Below are 18,383 nucleotides of genomic sequence, written 5' to 3'. Positions count from 1 at the left end.
TGATATGTGACACGCTTCCTGCATACTGCTAGGAGCAGCAATGTCGAAATCATTTTGATGATTTCGATTCCCGTCGGGAACTCAGATTTTTTCTTTGTCCCACGCTCGTGTCATGTTGAATAATTTCTTCACTATTTATCACCGAGCTTGAAATTTACCATCTTTATTATTTACTAAACTTTATTTGGTTTGTGGAAAGAGTACAAATTCTTGTTGCTTGTTTCTTTTTGTGCTTCGATCTGTAAATCATTTTGTTTGTGCCTTGTTTTGTATGTTTTCTTTCAGATGTTTTAAACTCACCGATATGGAAAAGTCCCCAGAACAGTTACTCCATTTCTTAGTTAGGGTTATGAGCGTTATTTCTCCGGTTCTTGCCGATAAAGCTGCAAATATGTCAACGCAATATTGTTCCATCTACAGCAGATGGACGGCGTGGGTCACCCTACATCATCTCAAGGTTTTCTCGGCTTTTCCTTTCCACATTACCCTGTACCTACAGTTTTGATGTCCTCAGCCAACACAGCTTCCCAAATATAGTCTGCAGTTCACAGTTTGGCGTGGCTCCACCACACTGCACGCGAATAGACGTCCACAGACCATCCCTGGGCGAAGGAAGTTCTGGCACGTGCTAAATGTTTCTTAACTGACCAGAATGCCAAAAAGAAGCCGAAAATAGTTACACTATTAAAACACTTAGTTGTATGTAGAGCTGGCTCGTCAGCTACATTATAGGACATTGTATCTATTTGCTTGCTTGCTTGTCGTTGTGGCTTTTTTTTCGTTTCATGCAGCTCGCTCGCCGTGTTTGATCAAATGCAAAATTAGAAAAAGACGTGTTGTATTTATTGAATTATCCAAGACAAAACAATTAAGATTTATATAGTAATTTAGAAGTGTATTTTTCCATTTCACTCGGCTTCTCTATGTTAAATTGTGTGAATAGAAAAACAGTATATTTTACTTATTTACATATTTTACTTATTTCCGGTCACTTGTTCTCAACTCCCGATAACTCAAACTTTTTTTCAATTTTCCTTGAAGGCTTGAGTTATTGAAAGTCGACTGTATTCAATTTCCACATTTCTTTGTGAGTGAGTGAGTGAGTGAGTTACTCTGAAACATTGATTGAAGCGCATTCATCTCAGTTCTTGATAATAAAATTTGTAAGTGTACCTTGTGTTTGCTAATGGTGGTGTGTATGAAGATTAGCTTCCGCGTCTAGCGATGGTCAAAACATGACCTTATTTGGGAGAAAGAAGACAAAGAACTTTATGTTCTTTCATGCATGAAATATTACACTGCGAGTATTACATACAACCCTTAAGTCTAAATTGACTTTCACAATACGACCAATAAGCACGGTTTATTTTGCACTCCAAGTACTCGGTGGCTTTTTAGGGACTCCAGTTGTCTGTGATTCCTTATTCTGCGAACAAGCTAAGGAACAGTGGGTATAGAGAGAAAAAATCGGGAAGCAATACTGGCCCAGCGCGGTCTGGGTAGGAAGGTGTTGCACGCGCTCGTCTTTTCGTCTTTTCTGTTCGCCCTCTACCCCACTAGGTAGCCTGTTCGAATGCTAATTCGTCACGCTTTGCTTCGTAATAACCATAACCTTTATTGCGACGCAAACGGCGTGCAGTTTTGTTGAGTCGTTCGGCGGTGAATTTGGCAACACTGAACATTAGCACGATCTTATCCATTAGGGTTAAAGAAGAGAAATGAAAGCATTTCTTGTGCTGAGCGTTTCGCTTTGCCTTGTGGCAGGTATGTTATAGTCATAGGTTTCTTTAGTCAATCCAATTTTGTATGACTTAATTAAATAAGAGTTTGGTTGTGCATTCTCGACGTGGTCGAAACATTGAATCAACTCTTCATTTCAAATCAAGGTGAGGGTCTGAAAGTTAGACACGATACCAGCTATGGGAAGTCTACTTTCATGTGCGGTTGTTTTGTACCCTATCGGTTTATTTCAATTATATATGTGGACGTTGAACAATAAAACAACGTTTACTTGCATAGCAGCTATTTTGCAGAAGTTAGTGAAGCGTCTAAAATCTGTTGTTGAAACATTCCAAATTATGTGTCGAAAACAGCGCATATTTTAGCTGCTAAACGCTTTTTAAATTATGTATGGTTCTCCCAAGAGGTACTTACCACAGTTTATCTAGCTCTGATTTAACTTGGATAGCAACTATTGAGGCTCTCTAAGGGTTGTCAGGGAACAAGTAAACATGGCCAATATCTGTTAGGGGACAAGGAAACAAAAGGAAAATAAAACTGAGAACACGGAACAATAGCATGTTTTAGGTTACAGGGAACACCAAAATCGAAGAAATACTTTCAGGGAACACGGGAACACAATGAAAATTGTATTGGGAACAAGTGAACGTGGACCTCCTGGGAGGCCCTCCCTATTATGCAGAAGCTAGTGAAGCGTCTTAAAAGTTTAAACGTTCAAAATGTTGTTTCAAAAACAGCGCAGTTTTATAGCTGCTAAATGTTTTGATTGTACATGCTTGAATGAATGAATGAATGAATGAATGAAATGAAATACTTTATTATAGTGTCAAGGTATTTAGCTTTAAAAAACTAATTGGGGACACTATTTACATTAAAATCTATCTAAGCTACATAAAGTTTAAAATATTTACACTTAAAATTAATTCAAAGAAAAAAAAACCGTACTACATAGATGAATAGATAACTAAATGAATAAATAAATAAATAAATGAGAATGGAATGTAAAATTTTATAATAAAAGTAGGTGTAAGATAAAAAAATTCAGTTAAGATGCGCGCGAATTACAAATTTAAAATTTAACATTTAAAAATCTATAGCGGCCTAGCTGCATATGTCACATTTACACTCAGTTTGTATAAGACGTGTGAGGTCTATTCTCCCAATACTGTTTTTAAAACTCGTGACATTTGGTTTCTCTCTGTCACTGTAATCTAGTTTGTTCCATAAATAAGGCCCGAAATATCGTAAAGAATGTTTTCCATATGTACTGTGCGAAAACGTGGATTATTAAAATCAGCGTTCGTCAGTTTATATCGTTTCGGGGCTGTATTAAATATTCCTGTTATATAAGTGGGCACAAGTCCGTGTTTTACTTTATACATGAGGATAAATTCATAATATGGAGGTCATTTCACGGGGTGTATGTACAATTAATTTTGAGAGATTGAATTGCTACTTTGTTTATACGCTCATTTACCAGCCGCTGTATGGGAAAATGAGCCCGCGGACTCAAGAAAGTGGCGGAAATCGAGTCTATATTGTGTATGGATCTCACGAAATGTTTCTTTTCACATGAACATTGCTTGTTTTCGCAAGTTTATTTTTTTTCTTGATATGGAACTTTTAAATGTATCTTGTGTTCGTTGATCGTGCTGTGTTTGTAGTTTAGTTTCCGCGTCCAACAATGGCAAAAACATGACCTTATTTGGGAGATAGAAGACAAAGAACTTTATCCTTCTGTCTGTCTGTCTTTCTGTCATCTAATATTACACCGTGATTATAACATACAACACCCCGCGGCTAAATTGGATTTCTAAACAAAACCAATAACGCGGTGCATTTAGCATTCAAAGCAAACTTATTACTTTTCGTTTAAAAACTCTTGGTGCTTTATTTTTCATAACAAAGAATAAAAGAATGCAAGAGAATGGTAAATTTGCAAGTACATCTGGACAATACTTATTTTGCGGAAGCTTTTATTAAGGCGCTTGACAAGTACGTCAGACCTGTGGACAAAAAGGTGTAGATCAGTAGCCGAGGACACATTAACAGATATATACTTTCATGTTTTCGTGCTTTGTGCATTAACATGCATACATGTTCGTTCTTTTGCCTCGCCGGGAACGATGCAATATTTGCGCTCTTACGCGTTTGGAGTGGCACTCCGCCTTCTCTATTGAGGTTTCTTATTTTTGTTTCTTTCATTTCTTTCAATCATACATGCTTTAGGCCAGAGTTCCCTTACGGTATCACGTAGCGCAACATTTAATGTAACTGTGAGAGCGTCTGTGGGATTGACTAGTACAGCATCTGTGAGATTGTCCACTGCGACAACATCTGTGGCATTGCAAAGTGCGACGACATCTGTGGCATTGTCCAGTGCAACAGCATCTGTGGCATTGTCCAGCGCAACAGCATCTGTGGCATTGTCTAGTGCGATAACATCTGTGGCATTGTCCAGTGCAACACCATCTGTGGCATTGTCCAGTGCAACAACATCTGTGGCATTGTCCAGTGCAACAACATCTGTGGCATTGTCCAGTGCAACACCATCTGTAGCATTGTCCAGTGCAACACCATCTGTGGCATTGTTCAGTGCAACAACATCTGTGGCATTGTCCAGTGCAACACCATCTGTGGTAATGTCCAGTGCAACAACATCTGTGGCATTGTCCAGTGCAACAACATCTGTGGCATTGTCCAGTGCAACAACATCTGTGGCATTGTCCAGCGCAACACCATCTGTGGCATTGTCCAGTGCAACAACATCTGTGGCATTGTTCAGTGCAACAACATCTGTGGCATTGTCCAGTGCAACAACATCTGTGGCATTGTTCAGTGCAACAACATCTGTGGCATTGTCCAGTGCAACACCATCTGTGGCATTGTCCAGTGCAACAACATCTGTGGCATTGTCCAGTGCAACACCATCTGTGGCAGTGTCCAGTGCAACACCATCTGTGGCATTGTCCAGTGCAACAACATCTGTGGCATTGTCCAGTGCAACAACATCTGTGGCATTGTCCAGTGCAACACCATCTGCGGCATTGTCCAATGCAACAGCATCTGTGACATTGTCCAATGCAACAGCATCTGTAGGATTGTCCAGTGCAACAGCATCTGTGGGATTGTCCAGTGCGACAGCATCTGTGGGATTGTCCAATGCAACAGCACCTGTGGGATTGTCCAATGCAACAGCATCTGTGGGATTGTCCAGTGCAACAGCATCTGTGGGATTGTCCAGTGCAACAGCATCTGTGGGATTGTCCAATGCAACAGCATCTGTGGGATTGTCCAGTGCAACAACATCTGTGGCATTGTCCAGTGAAACAACATCTGTGGCATTGTCCAGTGCAACACCATCTGTGGCATTGTCCAGTGCAACAACATCTGTGGCATTGTCCAGTGCAACAACATCTGTGGCATTGTCCAGTGCAACACCATCTGTAGCATTGTCCAGTGCAACACCATCTGTGGCATTGTTCAGTGCAACAACATCTGTGGCATTGTCCAGTGCAACACCATCTGTGGCAATGTCCAGTGCAACAACATCTGTGGCATTGTCCAGTGCAACACCATCTGTGGCATTGTCCAGTGCAACACCATCTGTGGCATTGTCCAGTGCAACACCATCTGTGGCATTGTCCAGTGCAACAACATCTGTGGCATTGTCCAGTGCAACACCATCTGCGGCATTGTTCAATGCAACAGCATCTGTGACATTGTCCAATGCAACAGCATCTGTGGGATTGTCCAGTGCAACAGCATCTGTGGGATTGTCCAGTGCGACAGCATCTGTGGGATTGTCCAATGCAACAGCATCTGTGGGATTGTCCAGTGCAACAGCATCTGTAGGATTGTCCAGTGCGACAGCATCTGTGGCATTGTCCAATGCAACAGCATCTGTGACATTGTCCAATGCAACAGCATCTGTGACATTGTCCAGTACAACACCATCTGTGGCATTGTCCAATTCAACAGCGTCTGTGGGATTGTCTAATGCGTTAGCATCTTTGGCATTGTCCAGTGCAACAACATCTGTGGCATTGTCCAGTGAAACAACATCTGTGGCATTGTCCAGTGCAACAACATCTGTGGCACTGTCCAGTGAAACAGCATCTGTGGCATTGTCCAGTGCAACAACATCTGTGGCATTGTCCAGTGCAACAGCATCTGTGGGATTGTCTAATGCGTCAGCATCTTTGGCATTGTCCAGTGAAACAGCATCTGTGGCATTGTCCAGTGCAACAGCATCTGTGGCATTGTCCAGTACAACAACATCTGTGGCATTGTCCAGTACAACAACATCTGTGGCATTGTCCAGTACAACAACATCTGTGGCATTGTCCAGTACGACAGTATCTGAGGCATTGTCCAGCGCAACAGCATCTGTGGCATTGTCCAGTGGAACAACATCTGTGGCATTGTCCAGTACAACAACATCTGTGGGATTGTCTAGTGGGACAGCATCTGTGGGATTGTCTAGTGGGACAGCATCTGTGGCATTGTCCAGTGCGATAGCATCTGTGACATTGTCCAGTGAAACACCATCTGTGGCACTGTCCAGTGCAACAACATCTGTGGCATTGTCCAGTACGACAGCATCTGAGGCATTGTTCAGCGCAACAGCATCTGTGGCATTGCCCAGTGCAACAACATCTGTGGCATTGTCCAGTACAACAACATCTGTGGCATTGTCCAGTACAACAACATCTGTGGCATTGTCCAGTACAACAACATCTGTGGCATTGTCCAGTACAACAACATCTGTGGCATTGTCCAGTACGACAGTATCTGAGGCATTGTCCAGCGCAACAGCATCTGTGGCATTGTCCAGTGGAACAACATCTGTGGCATTGTCCAGTACAACAACATCTGTGGCATTGTCCAGTACAACAACATCTGTGGCATTGTCCAGTGGAACAACATCTGTGGCATTGTCCAGTGCGAGAACATCTGAGGCATTGTCCAGTGGAACAACATCTGTGGCATTGTCCAGTACGACAGTATCTGAGGCATTGTCCAGCGCAACAGCATCTGTGGCATTGTCCAGTGGAACAACATCTGTGGCATTGTCCAGTACAACAACATCTGTGGCATTGTCCAGTGGAACAACATCTGTGGCATTGTCCAGTGCGAGAACATCTGTGGCATTGTCCAGTGGAACAACATCTGTGGGATTGTCCAGTGCGAGAACATCTGAGGCATTGTCCAGCGCAACAGCATCTGTGGGATTGTCCAGTGCGACAACATCTGTGGCATTGTCCAGTGCGACAACATCTGTGGCATTGTCCAGCGCAACAGCATCTGTGGCATTGTCCAGTGGAACAACATCTGTGGCATTGTCCAGTACAACAACATCTGTGGCATTGTCCAGTGGAACAACATCTGTGGCATTGTCCAGTGCGAGAACATCTGAGGCATTGTCCAGTACAACAGCATCTGTGGCATTGTCCAGTACAATAGCATCTGTGGCATTGTCCAGTACAACAACATCTGTGGCATTGTCCAGTGGAACAACATCTGTGGCATTGTCCAGTGCGAGAACATCTGAGGCATTGTCCAGCGCAACAGCATCTGTGGCATTGTCCAGTGCAACAACATTTGAAAGATTGTCCAATACAAAAACATATGTGGCAACGTCCAGTGCAACACGATCTTTGTCCTATGCGTCAACATCTGTAGCATTGTCCAATGCGACAACAACTTTGAAATTGTCCGCATCATCTACGTCCGTGGCATTGCTCTCTGTGCTACACACAACAAACCCACCACAAGTTATATTTCCTTCGTCAACCTCTACCGCACCCACATCAACTTCTGAAACCAGCATAAACCCAACAACTGAATCATCATCGAAACCAACTACAAACCCTTCTGGAAAGAGTAAGTAGCATTAATGGGTGAATATTAACAATTTAAGTAATAGGGGCCAAAACTTAAATTTGCAAAGAGCGGCATTTTTTTATTCAAATAAACGGAACCATTTTTGCTATTTTTTGATGCGAGTTATCTTCGTTGCTCATAATCGATCATAGAAAAATCTAACTTCGGCACCAAATGCTCGGGGCCCAGTTGTTCAAATGGTGGATAACGCTATCCACCGGATAAATCGCTATCCAGTGGATAAGTATTAACAAGACAAACTGCGCAATCCGGTGGATAGCGTTATGCATCTTGTGAACAACTGGGTCTAGAACGCTAGCTGTGGATTCGAATTTTGATCGTAAATATAAAAAAAATACCGACAAGACAAAAAATGTAGGCTAATAAGCATGCTCATGAGTAATTTAATGCGAGACTCTGGTAGTCTCTCTTAAGACGCCAAATGATTTAAGAAACAGTTTTCTTGTCCCTGTACCACAGCTACGATGGAAGTCATGTTTTTGTTACTTTTATTAGCTCGTGTAGGCTATAAAATTAAAACGAATGAAATCATAGCTGGGCGAGTTAGAATACATATGACGAGTACCAGAAATGTATAGCAATACTCTACACTAAGATGTCAATTATAAAAGCTCTGTTCAAATCTCTGTTAAATCCCGCTCTCTTTTAAGCACTATTTTATGTCCAAATTTTTTTCGTTTCTGTTTGCTTGTGGTCGAGTGACGTCATACATTTTTTTTTTAAAAATTACAGAAATACGAGACTATCGAGAATATTGCTGGCGTTGTGAAAATGTACGGACGTCCATGATTCGGAAATCTTTAAAAGGCGCTGGGACATCTTCGAAAGATTCATTATTATTTTGGACAATGTTTGTTATTTAACCTTAACTTTATACCTTATACAGTCAATCGACGTCATAGTTGAATAATAAAGCTCTTTCTTCAATCTGAGTTGATTCTGATTGATTTACCATATCTCCTTAGCATTGGACGTCCCGTGCTACTCTCCATGTCTCTTGGTCTCAACCCAAGCGGAGATAGTAGCTTTGGATTACAACAATGCTGTCATTTATCCGATTATCTCGAATTTATCAAATGCTGGCGCAATAGATGTCCATTTCATCCTGGGCTACATATTTTGGTTTGACTGGATAGAAGAAAACATCAAGCGAGCTAACATCGACGGAACGAATATCACAGTACTCCACAATTACATAACATATTGTCACGGGTTGGCAGTAGAATGGGGGTCATCACAGTTGTACTGGACTGGTGGAACCAATGATACGATATCTGTTTCAGACTTAGAGGGGAATAACAGACGCTTTCTGATTTCTTCAAGCCGTGATCAGCCATCGGGAATTGCTCTTGATCCTAGCAGAGGTAAGTTTACAACCAGTACCTTGTATTCTTACCAGCCTTTTAGTACTTCTTCATGTGAAAAAAGAGTAAAGAACCGGAGCAGCTGGTAGAGGAGAGTGTGCAGATGATCTCACCGACGACTTGCAAAGTAGTTAACTTGTGTCTCTCCCGTGCAAGATTTGTCGAGTGGTGCAGATGTCCACCTCAGAACACACCCAAAAAACCACGCTGGCATTTTTCTATAAGCTGAGTAATTGTTTTATTGTCATGTGGGCGAAATGGCCATTCTGCGACAAGCCGATATTATTTTCATTCCGGAATAAGTTTAATCGAACGCACCCTAGAAATATTTTTAGCCTGACTCGTTATAATGTAGAGCCATACTACACTAAAACTTGTATAACTCGTTATAATGTAGCATGGCTTCATTGAAACAATAATTTGAGCTGAAATTTACTATGACGATGCTATTGGTGTTCTAGGGTAGAATTTATACTAGAGCCAACTAAGGGGGTGAGCAGCCCGTTCAATGAATCTGCAGTTTTATTTTATACCAAGATATGCATTTAGTCATATCTTTTTTACACAGCGCGGCAATAAGCCTTTCAAAAGTGGCATTAAGAAAACGGAATCTTCACTCTGTTCCACGTCACATCAAAAAAAATTTCTCTTGATAGTTATAAATATATCAGACGGCCCGAATTTATAATCAGTGTTGTCATTATTAGCTCACGGTAAATTCTCTTTCATACTATAATCTGAACAACTAGTCTGGATAAAGTGAAAATAAGTGGAGAAGGGATCGCAAGTCAAATACTTGGAGAAAAGATTTTCTGAGTTCCCCAACGTGAGTCGAACCCATGACCTTCCAGAATACCGGTTGGAACGCTCTAACCACTGAGCTATAGGGGACTTATGGTGAGCGAGGTCAAATACTGGGTTAAAAATGTTCGGTTTGTAGCCAGGCATTTTAAAAATTTTGTAAAAAACGAAATAAAAAGTTGACACTGGCTAAAAATATTGTTTTTGGGCGTTTCGGCCACTACTGTTGCCTTCTTCAGCAAGATAAAAATGCAAATGTTCCACGGCGTCCTGTTAAAATATGTAACGAATGTGTGATAAAAAACTAAATGAACTTTTCGAGTGCAACAAAAGTCTCTAGAGCATTCTTAATGAGTCTATAAATTCTTAATGCTATATTGTAAACGTTTGGTAGCGCAATGTGTTCGTTTATAGCGTTTCTATCTCGCACAGAATGCCAAGCTTCAAGAATTAGGCGTTGTTTCCACGCCGTTGACCTGTCAACAATTTCGACGCTCTCCAAATCTATTTGATGGTCGTTAAGCATATGGTGTTTTGCCAACAGAGAGTTTTTGTCCAATGTTGCGATGGCCTTTTCGTGTTCTTTCATACGTGTTTTAAGCGCGCGTGATGTCTGACCAACATAAACACAGTCACAATCGTTACACTTGATCTTATATACAATTCCTCTGGTATCCTCTTTCTCGATCCTGTCTTTTGGTTTTTCAGTATGTTCGAGATGGTACGTATAGGTTTATGGGCGACCTTGATGTTGAAGCCACGAAGAACGTTTGCAACTCTTTCGGAAAAACCTTTGGCGTAAGGGAGGATAACAAAACCACGATGGTCGATATCATTTGTTTGTTGTTGTCTACTCGGTTGGCGCAGATTGTGAACAAAATTTGCAGGGTAGTTATTAGTGACGAGGGCTTTCGCTACTCGCTTAGTTTCCCGTGATACTTCCTCTTCGGTGGAAGGAATATTCCTCGCGCGATCCATGAGAATGCGAGGGACAGAGTGTTTATGCTGGGGATGGTGGTGTGATTTGAAATCCAGGTAACGATCGGCGTTGGTAGCTTTCCTGTAGACAGACACAGTGATCGAGCCATCTTCTTGTCTGGTTGTTTTGGTGTCAAGAAAGGCAATGGAACCTTCTGATTTTACCTCGATTGTAAATTTGAAGTGAAGGTTGATGGAAATTAGATGCGAGTGGAATTCATCTACGCGTTCACTTTTTACACATACGTGGCTGTATGGACGCCGTTGAACATTTGCATTTTTATCTTGCTGAAGAAGGCAACAGTAGTGGCCGAAACGTCCAAAAACAATATTTTCAGCCAGTGTCAACTTTTTAATAATAAGAGAAAATATAATTATCCGTGCGTTTGCAAAAAAAAAAACATCCCTGACTTGTGGTACAGATCGTGGTAAAAAGGCGAACTTACGATCAAATTTATACTTAGTTGATTTGATTTGATGAAAAATTCGCAAACAAAGGTTAAACTCAAGTCTCAGCATAGTGAAGGCGGCAGTTTGTTGTCACTTTATGCTAAGAATAGCTAACAAAGCTAACGCAGTGTTTTAAAGATGTAGTTTAATAGGAACAGAGGGCGTCTCTTCTACTGTTATTCTAAGCTTACTGAGCCCGAATCTGATTGGCTTGTATGATTTTTCTCACTCAACAGATTAATGTTCTGGACGGACTGGGGACATAAGATAGAGAGAGCCACTTTATCAGGCACCCAACGCGTTGTCATAGTAACCTCGAATCTGTTTTGGGCATTCAGTCTCGACCTTGACAGACGAAACAGACTTGTCTTCTGGGTGGATTGGTGGTGGGACAGAGTAGAGTCCGTTGATTACCATGGCAACAACAGAAAGTTACTTTTTTATCAGCAACTATTGGTCAGCCTATTTCCTGGTGTGACTTTCTTCTCTTCTTATTTATTCGTCCCTGGTTGGGGTGCACGTGGTCATGGGATTTACAAATTCAGCGCCACCGATGCCAATGGAACAGTTATGAGTGGCGTTACGATCGGAACGTTCATCAGAGGGTTTGTAGCTTATGATAGTTCCCGGCAGTTACCAGGTATGCACTGGAAATTTGTAAGCTTCAATTCTATAAAATCCGTCATATATTCAGTCGTGCGTGATTATTCTAAACACGTCAAAACAAAACGTACAGACTGCTTATATAAGGACGTTCGCGCGAAAATCTTCCAACATTGCAATTTTCCTTAAACTTTTAATACTGCTAGTTTACAAGTTACTTATGTCAGAAATGTAAAAAAAATTGGGGTCACCGAATTCGTTTTCGAGATATGATAGCTGAAAGAAGGCGCTTATTTGGAAAAATTTGATTTCGTCACTCGATATGATCTCTACGGCTTCTGGCAACAAAATATTTTAAATGAACTGTTGCAGGCCAACTTCTTTTGTCCCAATTTATTTAAGTGGGTCTACTGAACAAATATATTTCACTTTTAAAGACCCTTAGAGTAAACGTTGTCTTTAACAAATGTATTTGCAAACGTTCAATTAAGGTTACTGTAGACCTTCAGAGGCCAAATTTTGCGAATTTTTTTTTCTTTGCTCATTCTAAACCTAAAACACTGATTTATGGTTTGGTGAAAAAAGTGATGTAAAATTGTTAAATGATCGCGAGATATCAAGGAAAACCTTCTTTTCAGAAAAGTTAATAAATAGCAAAAGGTGTTATAATCCTTATTACACATGGGGCGCTCGGTACAATTTTCGCGGCAAACTTCATCCGGCGACTCGAGTTACGCAGATTTGAATGCTTCATTTACATCGAAATAGCTGTGTTTTTTAGCGTGGGTTAGGCCACAAGGATCAGTGAATTTTCATGCAATAGTCTGTAAAAAAATGATATGAGTTCGTCAAAAAGAGAGAACACAACCGCGTTAAAGAAAACGAAAATGAAAGAGGGAGATTAGAGGGAGATTAGAAGAAAGCCAGAAGCAAATTGATGTTCAGTTGGAGCTCAAGAACAAATCGAACAATAACACTCAAGGCTTTACCGAACGAATTCATCCCCGCTACAGCACTTTGTTTGGGATCGCCGGTCAGCCGATTTTGGTTGCTATTTTCGCCGCTGGTTTCCCGTCCTTTCCCGTTTGCTAGCGCTTCATTTTCTTTTTGTTTTCCCGTGTTAGAATCCATTCTTGTTGTCCTTACTTTTCACATTACTAGCTGCTAGTACTCTAAATATTCGGGCCAAATTTACGGTTCTGGAAGTTTTTTGTCCCCCTTGAGCCACGTTCAAATCAATTCGACCATGATTTGATTGCGAAATAATGTTTTCAGTGAATTTCAATGGACTATTTTGGTGAGGAGTCTCTGGGACGCAAGCTTGTGTTTCATTGGTCGGCGGCATGACCGCGTTGACAAACACGTTGATGAGGTGTGATAAGCTTGCAAATCTTTAGGAGCAAAAAACTCGAGCTTTATTTTTGCGAGGATTCCACTGCTTCAAGCGAATTAATAGGGTATGTAGATTTGACGGATTTTAACGAAACTTGGCCAAAATGTTCCTTAGTTATTAACGCGCCAAAGTATGTGAGGCTTTTTTAATATTTCAAATATTTCGCGTTTTACGCCTTCTTATGTGACGAAGATCAGCAAATATTCTAATCGCCGAGTTTACAATAGATTTTCTCAGTAACCAGGAATATCCAAAAAACTCACACATTTTTGCAGTCCATTACCTGCTGATTGACACTGTCCAGTTTGTTTGGTCGTACGTGCGAACACGAAAGCAGGTCATTCAATTTAGCAAACATCGTCAGTGTTGCGGTTTAAGGGTTGCGCGAGCTTACCATTAGAATAAATCTTTAAAATAACTATTTCTATAGATTATACATTCTATTAGCTTTACAGTGATATATACTTTTTTATGGTTTTGTAAAAAGAAACGCGCGTATGAACGATTTTTTGGAAGACACCCCTGAAGGTCTACAGTAACCTTAACAGCAAAATGCTGCAAAATTTGACTGATTCGATCGCGCGCGGGAAGAGAAAATGAAAAAATAATAAACTTCTAAGATTCATGTTTGGCTCATTTTTTGTCAATCGGTAGAGATTTATCCCAAAAGGTTATTTATCGCGAAAAAATGGGGGTCACCGAAAGTTTAAGAGAGCCAACTGCAAGCGAAGTTAACACAACGGCTACTCGCCCAATATGCGTTTGGAAAGATTTCTCAGCGCGCGTGCTCACGCATGACGTGGCGAGACATTGCGACATGAATTACGTGCGCAGTAAGGATGCGCACAAACAATTAACGTGAACGTCCTTAATTATTCCGTTCAGTTTATTACAGTAACTTTTTTCGGGGTACGTCCCAAAAAATATTATATCTCTAAGTTTATTTAATACCGGAGTTAAAGGGATCGAAAATGACAAGATATTTTTTTCTGTTTTAGGGGCGCTTTGGGAATTAGCTGGTTGGGACTGAAATGACGAAAACAGAATTATAATAGCTAGGTTTAAGAAGGACGACCCCACCGACATTCATAACCGTGACCTAAGGCCAAAATATTTTATCACTGGTTATCCTCCTAATTACGAGAAAACGTGCAGTTGCGTGCCTCTTTAAATATTACAGAGTGCGATCAAGATATCGTATGTCCTTTAGCACTTCCTCAGTATTACCAAAAATTATCGAAAATGTCTGCCAGCATGTTGTTCGACACTTTCCAGCCCTTATACTTTGATGGGTCAGTACTACAATTCTTTATCAGTAGCTGCTACAATCATAGTATCAAACAAATGTCCAATCATTACTGGACAAGTTGTTGTTATGTTCATGACGTTAATGGTTACCATAGTAACAGTAGAACCTGTAAAAACACATTTATTTTCGCTTTAAGTGCTTTTAACTTAAATAACTGGCAAAGTGGCTGCGAGCCACTGAACTCGGAAAATTTATCGTGAAAGGGTGAAAATGTATGGCTACTTAGTGTGGGTGACAAAGAGATTATTTTTGAGTTGTTTGTACTGTAGTAAAAAATGACAGGAACATTTTGTTTGGTCAAATGTCATGCATAGGTCGTAGTACATCTGATCTAAAGTGGATGTACATGGTAGCAATGAAATTTGTAGCTGGGCATATGGTACAAATACAGTACCATGACAATAATGTCCAAGAATGATAATTTAACATTCACAAGTCTAAAGAGATTAAGAGGCTGTAAGTTGACATAAGCCCATAACCCGGAACGCAATTTTTTGTTAATTATTAGGCATGTCCCCAGAGCCCATAACTACATGATTCTTGGTGCTGACAAATAAGTGACACCTCTGGGGAGAAGAAAAGAGCAGGATAGATTATGAAATGAACAAGTTTTACCTAATAGGTGCAACAAGTATTTATTGAACTTTGTAAAAATACTGTACAAACAAATAATGATTTACTAAATTTAAATAGATTGGTGTCATGTTGTCTGAGTGAGTAAAAAGCGACAAAAAATTTACATTGACATTGTCAGTGATGAACACTACATTGCTTTATTAATTCCATTAGAAAAATGTACATGTCGTACATGCAAATAAAGATGATCGATTAAGCCACCATGTATATATAATACGGTTTGTAAAAACTTATCAATGACATTTTTGTTAGGAGCAGGACACATAATAACAGTACTTGCGAAGAAAAATAATTTAACAGCCACAACTTGGAGGTATCATCTGGATAACAGTGTGACCTTTCCTTTCATTTTACTTCAAAGAATAAGTTCATTTTATTGTTTGGTTATTATGACTGATTACTCTGCATGTGGCAAAAGTTATTAAGTGGTGATATCATTACAAGTCATGTAGAATGTCAGAATTTTTCTGAAGCAATGCATCTTCTTTGTTGGCATCCTTGACTTTTAGTAATGTACATGGAAATCAATGGATCAAGTTCCAAATTGAAGTGTTTCTGAATTCTGTGATTACACATACATGAAGTGCCAGGAAGTCATGCAGTATAATAAGTACTTGTACTTGATGTCCTTTTTTGAGAGTATACATGTAGATGTAATTCTCAGTTTTATTCCATGAAGTTCACCAGGATAACTTGTCCTGCAGGCAATGTCCAAAAGGGCTTTTAACGTGTTGCATCTTCAACATCACTATTAGTACCTCAGCAAGTGTCAAAGTTGTTAACATTTCTCTGTTGCTTGGATAAATGTAGTTGGCAACTTGCACTGTTCATTTTGTATCCACACATGTTGACCAAAGAACAAACTGTTGCACCTAAAAATAATTAATAAGAAAAATCACATTCAGCTGTAGGTTAAAGAGGATACATTAATATAAAGTAAAAGGTGTATAAATGAAGTTCAAATGCTTATCAGTCTTTGTATAAAATCCCCACCCACACCCCAGTAACCCTCTTAATGTTAGCAACCTACCTAAATCTGGATTCCTTCTAAGCAGGGCTTTAAGGATGGGCATGTCAACTGACATGTCATCCTTACCCTAAAAAAAATGAGGGTGAATATTTTTCACTCCAAAAGTTTATGCTCACATTATGCAAGTTGTAGCAGTCCAAGTATTTTGGAAGATGAAAATAACAAGCAAGTCAAAATATCCTTTGTTTGTTTGAAACAAAATTTCTGTTTTCTATATCAGTCATTTAATAGATTGTTGTGTAATTATGTATTGACATGAACATAGAGCATTTTGTTATTTATGGGCACAAGTGATATATGCTTTAAAGTTCTGAGAATAAACTAGTGATACCTATCGGTAGAAATGCCAACGAGTACAACGGGACGCTTTATGATTTTAATCGATCACTAAACATTGCGCGTTTTCTTTGAAAATCTTTAATGTTTATGGAATAAAATGCGATTTTATGAAGGCTAACAAAAAGTTCTAAAATAATACCAAAGTAGTGAAGATTTAGTGCGAAATCTTGTAAACTTTATGCTATTTGCGAGTTTGAAGCCATTGTTGTCCGATGCCGCTATTTTGGAAAGATTTCCGCTGTTTTAAAGTCCTATAGGTCTTAATCAAAGTGGCTATGAGCCACTGAACACGAAAAATAAATTACGAAACAAAAAGAAAACTTTTACAAAGATTCGGCCAAAACAAAGCATTTCAAACTTTCCACACTGCAGTTCAATCCATTCAGCACATAAGTATTAAAAAAATTGAGGTTTTAAAAGGTAAAAGCCTAGTCGGACAAGTTTGTGGCCAAAGATGGAACAAGTTTATTTTATTAATATTCCGAGAATAATTAATCGGGCGTGGCCGATTTATAGTTTACCCTTTGGTCGTCCTAGAGCGTAGTCTCCTGGCGCGGCCAAAAAGACGGGGATAGCTTGGGGTTGCTACAAAACCGCTACGGGTGACGCATACCGCAATGGTTTTCATTTTAGTTTTGACAGGAAATCGTTGCAGGCACACTTGGTCGACTTTTGGGTTAATGTGTAATCAGGTTGTGTTTTTTTGCTTCGGCGGAAGGACAGAGAAAAAAGCCTACGGGGCAAAGTACAGTATGGGGCCCAGTTCTCGGCCACTTTTGACGTAAACTTGTATATCTTACCTCAGAAGAACCGCAGGAACTTGAAATTTCTTCCAGAGCTAGCTACATTATTCAGCTTTTTGGTGTAAAGCTATCGACCGGTCAAAAATTAATTTGCCCGAGCAATAATAAAAATAAAAGCTCCATTTGTGGGCCCAGTTCTCGGCCACCTTGGCCCAGTTCTCGGCCACTTTTGACGTAAACTTGTATTTCTTACCTCAGAAGAACCGCAGGAACTTGAAATTTCTCCCAGAGCTAGCTACATTATTCAGCTTTTTGGTGTAAAGCTATCGACCGGTCAAAAATTAATTTTCCCGAGCAATAATAAAAATAAAAGCTCCATTTGTGGGCCCAGTTCTCGGCCACCTTGGCCCAGTTCTCCGCCACTAAAAAGCTTGTGCGTAATTATCTGTAAAAAAAATGCTCAATTAATTTTCACAGTCATAAAATCACTCTGTAAACCTATTTATACTATATCGATCCCAAATTATTTTTATGATGCTTTGTTTTACTTTAGAAAAGAAGGATTTTAACGCGCCTAGTTGCCTATGTGCAGGTTCTGGCAAAACCGCATTGTGTGACCCGTGCATTTAGATGGTTTATTTTGCAGTGAAAAGGTCTTGAAAGATTTAGGTGTTGTAGAAATAATAGACAAGACAAGAGTCAGCTCAAAACTTAGAGATAAGATTGAACTTTATTTTTAAAACATTTATTTCTCTCATTCTGGCAGCAGCAGATGAAATTATATTTAACAACAATGATCTTAATTTACCACTCTGCCGGATTTCTACTGGCCAAAGATCATTTGCCTTCCGGGGAGCGAAAACTTGGAATTCGCTTCCCGTGGACTTAAGGACTATTAACTCAACGAAGATTTTTAAAACAAGACTTTCTAAATTACTTTTAAATTAACTTAGAACTATTGTACATATTTTTATTATTTTTTTTAAATTTCTAATTATGAATTTTTATTGTAAATAGCTTGTAATTAACTTTCGTTTACTTGTATTTTTTTTTTTTTTTACATTGCTGCTGAAAAGCCCTTTTTAGGGAG

General features: G+C 39.7%; 2 protein-coding genes and 1 long non-coding RNA gene across 4 annotated transcripts in view; 2 read left to right on the top strand and 1 right to left on the bottom strand.

Annotated features, from left to right (window-relative positions):
- LOC144628981 (CUB and sushi domain-containing protein 3-like) overlaps positions 1-18,383 on the top strand; it is a 732,439-nt gene that overhangs the window by 679,285 nt on the left and 34,771 nt on the right. The gene's annotated exons all lie outside the window — the stretch shown is intronic.
- Positions 1-18,383, top strand: part of LOC144629002 (low-density lipoprotein receptor-related protein 2-like) — a 118,437-nt gene that overhangs the window by 82,552 nt on the left and 17,502 nt on the right. For both annotated transcript variants that reach the window (XM_078487145.1, XM_078487144.1), the window contains exon 3: positions 11,477-11,880. In XM_078487145.1, the coding sequence (XP_078343271.1) occupies positions 11,477-11,880 (404 nt within the window). The remainder of the gene's footprint in view (positions 1-11,476; positions 11,881-18,383) is intronic.
- On the bottom strand, positions 15,173-16,417 carry LOC144629257 (uncharacterized). Its single transcript, XR_013566328.1, has 2 exons — positions 16,212-16,417; positions 15,173-16,053 (listed from the first exon to the last, which is right to left on the bottom strand). It is a non-coding gene; the product is annotated as an uncharacterized LOC144629257 (long non-coding RNA).

Source organism: Oculina patagonica, chromosome 10 (genome assembly GCF_052425735.1).
Source record: "Oculina patagonica isolate OP01 chromosome 10, crgOcupat, whole genome shotgun sequence".
NCBI classification, from domain to species: Eukaryota; Metazoa; Cnidaria; class Anthozoa; order Scleractinia; family Oculinidae; genus Oculina; species Oculina patagonica.
Note: the sequence above shows the minus strand (reverse complement) of the source record. Positions and strands in the feature narration are given on the sequence as shown.